Source organism: Oryctolagus cuniculus, chromosome 1, assembly GCF_964237555.1.
Source record: "Oryctolagus cuniculus chromosome 1, mOryCun1.1, whole genome shotgun sequence".
Classification (NCBI taxonomy): Eukaryota; Metazoa; Chordata; class Mammalia; order Lagomorpha; family Leporidae; genus Oryctolagus; species Oryctolagus cuniculus.
Window position 1 is genome coordinate 202,368,222 of NC_091432.1, and position 9,956 is coordinate 202,378,177.

At 57.2% G+C, this 9,956-nt stretch overlaps 1 protein-coding gene across 1 annotated transcript in view; it reads right to left on the reverse strand.

Moving 5' to 3' along the window:
• Nucleotides 1–9,290, reverse strand: part of GABBR2 (gamma-aminobutyric acid type B receptor subunit 2) — a 371,032-nt gene extending 361,742 nt beyond the window's left edge. Inside the window, exon 1 of the mRNA XM_051843712.2 lies at nucleotides 8,489–9,290. Within this exon, the coding sequence (XP_051699672.2) occupies nucleotides 8,489–8,803 (315 nt within the window). The 5' untranslated portion in view covers nucleotides 8,804–9,290. The remainder of the gene's footprint in view (nucleotides 1–8,488) is intronic.
• Between the last annotated feature and the right edge of the window lie 666 nt (nucleotides 9,291–9,956).

Sequence of the window (9,956 nt, forward strand, 5' to 3'; positions counted from 1 at the left end):
CTGGGTACTTGCCCTCTGAGATCTCAGATCTCCAGATGAACAGGCTGATGTCTGGGCAGGCATTTGGTCCAGCGGTTAAGATGCTATTTGGGATGCCCGCATCCCACGTCACACTGCCGGGGTTTGAGTCCTGGCTCCACTTCTGAGTCCAGTTTCCTGCTAATGTGCACGCTGGGAGGCAGAAGATGACGGCTCAAGTACTTTGGTCCCTGCCACCCACATGGGAGACCTAGATTGAAATCCTGGCTCCTGGCTTTGGCCTGGCCCAGCCGTGGCTACTACGAGTATTTGGGTAGTGAGTCAGCTGATGGAAGACCCCTCTCTACCTCTCTCCTTCTCTCTCCTTCTCTCTCCTTCTCTCTCCTCTCTCCCTCTCTCTCCTTCTCTCTCCTTCTCCTTCTCTCTCTCTCAGATAAAATGAAAAAGTTTTAAATACATTCTTTAAAAAGACGCTGATGTCACTGCACCCACAAGAAGGGGAAAGCAAACACCAGAAGCAGTCCCTGTAAAGACAGACCCCGACAGCTACACAGATTCTTACTGTGCTGCACCCCCTTTTCAAGGGAACCTGAGGACAGAGAAGGGTGGTCCTGGGTGGGATGCTGGCCTGGCCCAGGCATCGCCCTCACTGTGGGAGCTCCGCGTTTGGTGCTGGTGGGAACATCAGAAGGCAGCTACAGCTCGGCAGTCAGCCACATGGCCACCTAAGACCTGCAGTGAGGGAGGCTGAAGACGCCAGGAGGTAACCGAGGTGAAGCATCCCGTGGGCTGGCAGCCGGGAAAGCAGGTGCTCCTTCATCCTCCCGCAGCTCTGCCAGGCCCAAGAGGGCCTGGGACTGAGGCTGGCCCTGCCCTCTCAGAGCTACGGCCAGAGAAAGTGCCCAGCACGGCTACGACCCGAGACGGGGGCCAACCGTGCTCAAAGACATACTCGTAAGCGCTCCGGATCTGCACTCTCGTGTGCCAATGCCCCTTCTCAGCAATGTAGCACCCCAGAAACAAAGCGGACAGGGCATACCACTTGATGCCTCATAACATCTCAGTGAGGTCAGCGAGACACCCCCCCCTTCCCCCCCACTGCAGTAACCACCGAGAGAAGCTTCACCGAGCACTCCCGGAGCATGGGGCTTCGATAAGCTCGGCTTACCTGGGTCATCTCACTGCCGTCCAGCCCACCTATTAGCCCCATTTTATAGATGGAGAAATCAAGGCACACAGACCTGGCCAGGAAGTGGGACCCAAATGGTGATGTGGACCCAGGCCTCCTCGACCTGAGGGCAGGGCTCAGTCAACAGATGCCAAGTGAGCAAGTGCTCAGGGGTCCGGAAGCAGAGGGGATTGTGGAGGGGTCTGCCAGCTGCAGTCCTGCCTCTCTCCACATTCCCCGAGTGCGTCCGGCTTGGTGGCAGTTCTACCAGGGATATGCCCCTCCGCCTAGCCTACCGCTTCCCTCTCCATGGTCTCTCCTGCCTGCCCCGTGAATGACTCCACTAGCGTCCTGGCTTGCTGGCCTCCAAGCCCATGCTGCCCACAGCCCAGCCTCTCCATTCCCATCAGCCTTGGCCAGACCACACCCATGTCCAAATGCTCCTGCCGCCCCTCGTAGTTCACAGTGAAGCTCAACCAGCATTCAAGGCTGTGCACGGCCAGCACCACAATCCCTCACGTGGGGAAGACCAAGTCCACGCTCCCTGACGTGAACTCCATCTTTTGATCCTGGGAAGCCTCCTGGGATCCAACCTCACTTCCCTGGACCGCTGCCTCACTGTCAGCATCATGGCGGGGGGGTGGGGGGTGGGCAAGGGAGACTTCAAAAAATTTTGTAGAAAATGAAATTCAAAGAATTTTTTGCAGCAAAAAAAAAAAAAACCGTTGAGCTCCATGCATAGTATTTTCCATGAACTTTTGGAAGCTCCCACACACATCTCCTCCTGCAGGAGGCCTCTCTCGATCTAGATACCACCCTCCCTTTCGCTTCATGTCCCTGGCTCCTGCTGTCTCTGCCTTCAGTGTAGCATCTCCCAGCACCTGCCTTTGTGGATATCCATGATCAGACCCACGGCGCACCCACAGCCCCTTCCCAGCCACGGAGCTCCCAGGAGGAACCACCTGTTCTCCGCCCTTCACGCGAGGGGATCAGGCCCTCCCTCTCCCGTCAGGAACTGGCAGATGTCCCAGGCCCGGGCCATCAGCCGTGTGAATGGTTCAGGGGAGAATACATGAAGCAGTTCAAGCCAATGAGACTTGAGCTTGGGAGTTTTGCTGGAACAGTTGGGAAAGGAACATTCTTCTTACTGGAGTTTCTAAACTGGGAGTGTACACGCCTGGAGCTGCCAGAGGCCATCTGTTCTGCCACATGGGGAGAGCCTGTCCCAGAGAGAAGCCAACACAGAGGAGATCAGAGCCAGGAGGCAGAGGGGAAGATATTTTCAAAGATCCTATTTGAGCTCCTGGATGCAGCCATGCCTGAACACAGCTGCTACAGTTTAGATATAGTTTCAGTGTTCCCCTGGGCTTCGTGTGTTGAATTTTCATTTCCGTTGTGAGGGATTAGGAGAGTGGGGACTATGATGCTTAGAGTAGGATCCTGGGAAGTGATTAGGATTAGATAAAACCTTTAGGGGTGGAGTCTCCATGATTGACTCCTAGTAGCTATATAAGAGGGAGAGAGAAAAAGACAGACACAGACACACACACACACACACCTGCTCTCCAGCTCTTGCCCCCTTGAGCCTTTGCCAGTAAGAAGGCCATTACCAGCTACAGCCCCTCAACCTTGCACCCCCAGAACCATGAGCCTAAATCAACCTTTTTTCTTTATATAGTAGACTGCCTGAGCTATCTCATTACAGAAATGGAGAGATGGCTAATATCACTGTACACCCCAGGGTTTTTCAGGAAAATGGGTTTCCATCCCTTGTGACACCCACCACAAGTAAACATCACACTTACAAAGGGCCAACCAAGTGCCCTGCTCTGGCTATGTGGCTACAGCCTGGAAGATGCGAGCCTGATCAGAAAGAACTCCCACTGTTTATTCTGCACAACAGCCATTTGGAGGAATAGTTCACATACTATCGCATTCACCCTTTTAAAGTTATAGTCAGTCTGTGGTTTTTAGTACAATCACAGAACGACAGGACCATCTCCCCCTTCTCTCCAGCACTGAGGAGTAGAACCATGTCCTTGCCTCTGTTCCCTGCTCACCTGCGGCCTCCCTCCAGCCAGGGCTGTGCTCCGTCCCTCCCTGCAGACCAGCAGAATAAACACGCACTGAGCCCTACTCAGGAAGCAGCTCTTCGGGAAGCTCAGCCTCAATCCGACTGCTATTTGGTTCCTCTCTAAAGCATAACGAGTAAGAGAGTAGGCACTTGGCAGAGCCCCCGAATACACGTTCACCCATCACTGAGCCTCCGAAGCCGGATCCCTGCGTCAGGAGGGCATGCCAAGAGCGGCACACCTGAACTGTGCTCCTTTGGCTCGTGACAAGTGGGGACAGGGGTTTGGCTCAGTGGTTAAGAAGCCGACATCCCATGTGATAGTACCTCGGCTCCAATCTCGGCGCTGGCTCCCGATTCCAGCTTTCCGCTAATGCACGCGCTGGGAGGCAGCAGGTGATGGCTCAGGGGACTGAGTTCCTGCTGTCCACGTGAGACACTTGGACTGAGCTCCCAGCTCCCAGCTCCAGCCCAGCTCAGTGCAATTAAATACTTACAGTGCATGCATGGGAATACAAGCGTACTTCAAATAGTAGAGAAAAACGGAGGTAGAAGGTGAGTCTATTTTGGTGCATTTTTTTAAATTCATGCATGAGTTTTTCATCATATGCATTATATGCATTTTTCATTAATATTTGAAGATCACCCTCATATGTGTGGATTTCTAATTTTTTGAGCCAAAATAAGTTTACCTTTTAGTTCCATTTTTCCATGAACTTTTTAAAGTACCTACATAGTATAGCATAGAGCCACTGAAAATGATCTTTAGAAGGAAGATTTGAGAAGAAATATCCAAAATGCAATGTTAACTGAAGGAAACAAAATATAAAAACACATAGAATAAGATCTCTAGTATAAACAGTAAACACCACAGCTGGAAGGGATGCTGCTAGCTATTAAACAAAAACAATTTTTGTGTAGGTGGGTTAGGGGCAATTATTGTTTTTTTTAATGCTACTTGTAATTTCCAATTTTTCTACAATGAACATTAATCAAATCAGAAAAGCCAATAGTTTTAAAAACTCATTGCTGAGTTTTGAGAGGTCAAAATGGAAGCCTTACAAAATTAATTTTATTGAAAGGCAGAGAGACAGACACAGACAGCTAGGTCTTCCATCTGCTGGTTCATTCCCTGAAAGTCCTACAGACCAGGCCAATAGCCAGGCCAAAGCCAGAAACCTGTAACTCAAACTAGCTCTCCCACATGGGTTTTAGGCACCCAAGTACTAGGGGCTGCCACCGTCTGCCTTTTGGGGTGTGGACTGGAAGCAGATGCAGGACCTGAACCAGGCCCTCTGATATGGGATGTGAGCATTCCAAATGGTGTTTTAACTGCTCGCCAAACACCCTGAGTTATTATTAATGTAGATAATTTCTGCATTTCCTGTGATATATAAAAAATTCCCTCAGATTTAAAAAAAAATATTTATTTATTTAAAAGGCAGAGTTACAGAAAGGTAGAGGCAGAGAGAGAGAGAGGTCTTTCAGGTGCTGGTTCACTCCCCAGATGACCACAACAGCCAGAGCTGCAACGATCCGAAGCCAGGAGCTTCTTCTGGGTCTCCTTTCCCAGGCTATAGCAGAGAGCTGGACCGGAAAAGGAGCAGACAGGACTCTAACTAGTGCCCATATGAGATGCTGGCACTGTAGGTGCTGGCCCCCTCCCTCAGATTCTTTTAATCAAACACAAAAGTAATAATAGCTATCACATATACCTTTTTTTTTTTTTTTGACAGGCAGAGTGGACAGTGAGAGAGAGAGACAGAGAGAAAGGTCTTCCTTTTTGCCGTTGGTTCACCCTCCAATGGCCGCCGCGGCTGGCGCAATGTGCTGATCCGATGGCAGGAGCCAGGTACTTATCCTGGTCTCCCATGGGGTGCAGGGCCCAAGCACTTGGGCCATCCTCCACTGCACTCCCGGGCCACAGCAGAGAGCTGGCCTGGAAGAGGGGCAACCGGGACAGAATCCGGCGCCCCGACCAGGACTAGAACCCAGTGTGCCGGCGCTGCAAGGCGGAGGATTAGCCTAGTGACCCGGGCGCCGGCCTCACATTTACCTTTTAACCTTGACTCATGGGAAGTCTGGAGCTAAACTGTAATACTCAAGATGCAGTAACCATGTTACCCAGGTTCTTCATATAGTAACTGCCATGCTCCTGCAGTTTCTGACACTTCCTGAATCTATATTTTCAGCTGTGTTGGTTTTATACTTGCATATGCAAATCCTCCTTGGAACATATGCAGTTTTCAAAAAGTACACGGAAAATGCATTCTATGAAAAGAAATTATGCGTGGATTTCAAAATTTTTTGCAGCAAAATAAATCCCATTTGCCACGAGCATTTGGAAGCACCCCAATATAAACAGGTGTGTGCCGAACTGATTTGATGCTACACCTGAGAAGCAGAGGTTTCGATGGACAGGTGTTTAGCTGGGATGTTTCATTTTTACAAACACATGGCACTGAACTGGTTTTGAAAGGTCTATTGCTATCCTAATTCCGGTAGAGAAAAGTCCTGGGCATGTATGAAGTCCCATGTATGAAGCTCCTTTAATGAGACAGACTGTCCCCAGGGACTGGATTAACCCCTTCCTTGCAAAATTTCCATCTCCTTGTAGATTGTGCGGACAACTGGCCTCTGAGGCCACCGACTGACAGCGAATGTCAACAAAGCCAGCCAAAACCCATTCGCCACATCCTTCTGGCTTTCAAGTCTACGGACAGTGACACAGCCGGCAAGTAATTAGGCACCCACACATCCACAACAATGGGCTCTCTGAATAAAGCAGCCCCCGAAGACCCTCTTTAGCTCGCTCTGCAACATTTTGCTGGAAACGACCCAGGCCGATCCTTCTTTCACTGTAGCTCAGAGGAAACATTACCTCTAGTCTAACCTCCAGGCCGCTTATTTTTAAAAATCAAGTAATGATATATACATATCACCTGGGCATTCTCCCAATTGGGATCCCTCACTGCAGACGCCAACACCACTGACAATTAACCAGAATGCGTTTTTCCACGAGAATCTGAAGGCGAGGAGAGAGCAGCCGTCTTCACCTTTGCCTCGCGACCACCTTATCACCCCGGAAGCCACAAAGTCCGAGTTGCGAATCCAAGACAAATGAAAACGGAAGGAGGGAGGTGGGAAACCTTTACCCAGTGCCCTCGGCACGCCAGGCAGGGCGCTGACTGCTGAGCCTGGCAGCTAAAGGGCCCTCGCCCTTCCCCTCCGTGGTCAGTTAGCCCTCACTAGCCTCCCAGCAGCACTCTGCAGAGTCTACATTCTATCCCACTTCTTCAGAGGCAGACGCCTGGGCCTAGAGAGATGAGCTACCTGGCTCAAGGTCAGCCGGTGGGGAAGGCACCCTGCACCCCAAAGCCCTCTCTCTGGGCCCTTCCAGGAGGCTGGAGCTGCTTCTCTCTTTGCACCAGGCTGACACACCATCCTGTCTTCCTCCCCAGGGTTCCCTAAATATTCCAGGGAAGCGAAGCACCTGCTGGCTGCCTCGTCCTCCGGCCTTTGGGCTCTCTCACTCAGAAAGTCATCAAGACACACTTGAAAAATAAAACGTGTAAAAGCTTCAACCCACACCCGGAAACACCAAGCAAACTGCCCCAGACAGCCTACTGGGAAATCTCCCTCTAAGGGGAAGAAATTGGAAACATTCTGCAGCTGACAACACTTCGTGATGATGTAAGCAGGGTTGCCCTGTCTACAAAGCCCTGGCTCTCTGGTGCCCCTTCCAGAAGAATGTATATGGAAGCAACAGTGCCGAGGAGTGCCAGCGCGCGTTTGCGCGGCTGTCAGTTACGTGTGCCGGACAGGTACCCCCGGAGAACTTGCAATGCTCGGGCAAAGGCGAGGGAGCTGCGAACGTCATTCGGAAATGACTTCACGCCCGGTTGGCCCTGCACGGCCACCTAGATTGCACCCTCCCGGGGCAGGAGACGCCGCTCCGCCTGCGGCAGCTTGTGCGCCCCGCCGCCAACTGCCATCGACTCCTTCACCTTTTATTTACCGCGCAGAGCCGGCTGGCTCATCGCGGAGCGGGGGAGGCGGGGAATAAGACAAAATCTACATCCTGCTCTTTCTCCGGGGACAGAAAGAGGGTCAGACAGAGGCAGAAACGAGGCCTGGAGTGCACCCGCAGCGCGGGAGCGCGACCCTCCTCCTCCCCAAAGGGGGTCCGCACCTGCACTCCAGCAGAAGCGCCCAGCCCCCCCCCCCCCCAGGGGAGCTGGGGTCCAGCCCCCTGCCTCGGCCGGGCTTGGCGCGAGGCTAGAGGTGCCAACCCAGCGTTCTGCACAGGAAATCACTGCCCCCTTCAGGCCGCGGCTCAGACGCTGCGACCGGAGCGTAGGGGCTCCCTCAGTCCCGAAAAACTCGCACGCCCGACCTTGTGCGGCCAGCGATCGCCCCTCCAGGCCCCGGGCTAGCGGCGAACGTCCCACTGAAGCTGCGGGCGGACGCCAAGCCGAAGGCGTGGGGAGAGATCTCGGGATGGGCTCAGAGAAGGAAGCCCGGAGGGCAAGCCCCGCTGCTGCGCTCCCAGTCCGTGCTGGGGCCACTAGGACGCTTCAAGTCTGCGCCGGGAGAAGCTGCGCCTGCAGCCGCGGGGTCAGCAGCCCGACAGCACCGCGCGTTCGGGGCGAGATCTGCCGGGGCACTCTCTGAGCAGCGAGCCCGACAGGGTCTCCTCCTAAACCCCCCCGGCTACCGGCAACGCCAAGCGCACCAGGCAGCTTGGCTGCAGAGCCTGTAGCCCCACACCTACCCGCGCCGTGCGGGCTCTGGAGCTACTGGCGCGCGCCGCACGCCCAGCCCTGCTGCGCGCTTCTGCCCCTGGGGTCCCGGGGCCCTCCGGACCTCAAAGCGCATCTTCGCTCTCCCGGGGGACACAGGGGGCAGGCCCGCCGCCCCTCCAGTCCCAGGTGGCCCAATTTGCCATCAATGCGCCTATTCCTCACACCTGGCAACCATGAGCGGCACCTGGCCAGGGGCAACCACTGCAGGCCTTTGGGGATTCTCCTTCCTTGGTCAAAGGAGACCCCTAGTCCTCGCTGTCACCCCCTCCCCACCCCCACAAAATCCCGGCGGAGAGGGTGTTCGGCGAATCTGGATTCCAGCTATCAGCCAAGCCTGGGGAGACCCCGGGGAGCGAGCGCCTCAGCAGGCGCAGGCGGGTCAGCCGCGGCCGGAGCTCGCCTCCGTTCCAACACTGCCCCCAGCGCCCCCCGGAGCCCCGACGGCACGGGCGGCCGGACGCTCACCTCGGTGTCGTAGAGCCGCAGGTCGAGGAAGTAGGGGCGCAAGAGTGACTCGTTGCGAATCTGCTCGATGGCCAGTTCCACGGCGGGCAGCACGCCGCGCCCGATGCTGCCCTTGGCCACCTCCTTGGTGAGCGGCATGAGGCCCATGATGGAGAGCGGCGGGCTGCTGGGCGGCGGCCGAGGGGCGCCCCGCGCCCAGCCCCAGGCCCCGGGTGCCAGCGCCAGAAGCAGCGGCAGCAGCAGGAGCAGCAGCAGGCGCGCGGGCGGCGGCGGCGGCGGCGGCCCGGGCTGCCCGGAGCTCCGCGGGGAAGCCATGCCGCGCCGCGGGCTGCGGGCGCCGGCTCACTCGGCCCGCATGGCCTGGCCCGGCCCGCCGCCCCGCGCCAAGCTCTCCCCGCGGCGCCCGCGCAATGGCGCCGGCCCGGTCGCGGCTCCGGCTCCGGCTCCGGCTCCTGCTCGGCTCCGAACGGCCGCGGCGGCGGCGGCAGCAGCGGCGGCAGCGGCAGCGCCCGTGACGGATCAATCACGCCGGGAAGGGGTGGGAGCGAGAGGGGTGCGGGAGGCGGGGAACGAGCGAGCAAACGCGGAGAGGGGGCCGGCGTCTCCGCGCGCCTCTCTCAGCGCGGCCGCCCCGCACCGGGCCGCCTCCGCCCGCCCCCGTGCGCGCTCTGAGGCGATCTCCCTGCCGGAGCTGCTCGGCGGCAGCCCCTGGAGCCCGGCCGGGGGAGGGCAGGCGGCAGGAAACGCGGGAGGCGAAGGCGAGGCTGCTCGGCGGCGGCTCGGGCCGCCTCCAGGGACGGGGACGGGCTGTGCGCGCCAGGGGAGGGGGAGGCGCCGGCGCTGCGGCGGCGGCGGAGAGGGCCGCCCTCCCAGCACATTCACTCCCGCGCCCCCGGCTCTCCGCCGGGTGGGTGCTGCTGTCCGCCGGCCGCGGGGGGCCCGAGCACCCAGGGTCGGTGATCGGGGTGCCAAGATCTCGCGCCGGCACGCGCAGTGGCCGCGGCCGCTTCGCCGAGCGCTTTCCGGAGCACCTGAACGGCATCTGGAGACCGCCTCTCCGAGGTCTGGGCGCTCAGGTCCGGGCCGGCGAACGTTCCACGAAGGCGATTCCAGGAGCACCCGCAGCTTGCGCTCTGCCGCCCCCAGGGGCCCTGACCAAGTCCCGAGGGTCCCCGAAGGTGCCCTTGGGTACTAGGCTGCCTGACCTTAGAGCCCCCGGCCGAGGACACCTCTCCACCCCGCACCACCGCCCTTTGCCGAGTCCGGGCGTAGCTGGAGCCCCAACCTCGTGGGCGCTACCTTCTGCTCCAGGCATTTGACCTCCCCGCGTCCCTAACTGGAAGAGGGTCCTCGTCCTCAGTTGCTCCCAGGGCGAGGGGAGAGCGGGCAGCACTGTCCTCAGGTCAGCACAAGGCCCCTGCCCCTCAACGTGGCTGTCACTTTTTCCGGTTGCACGGGCCACACTGTC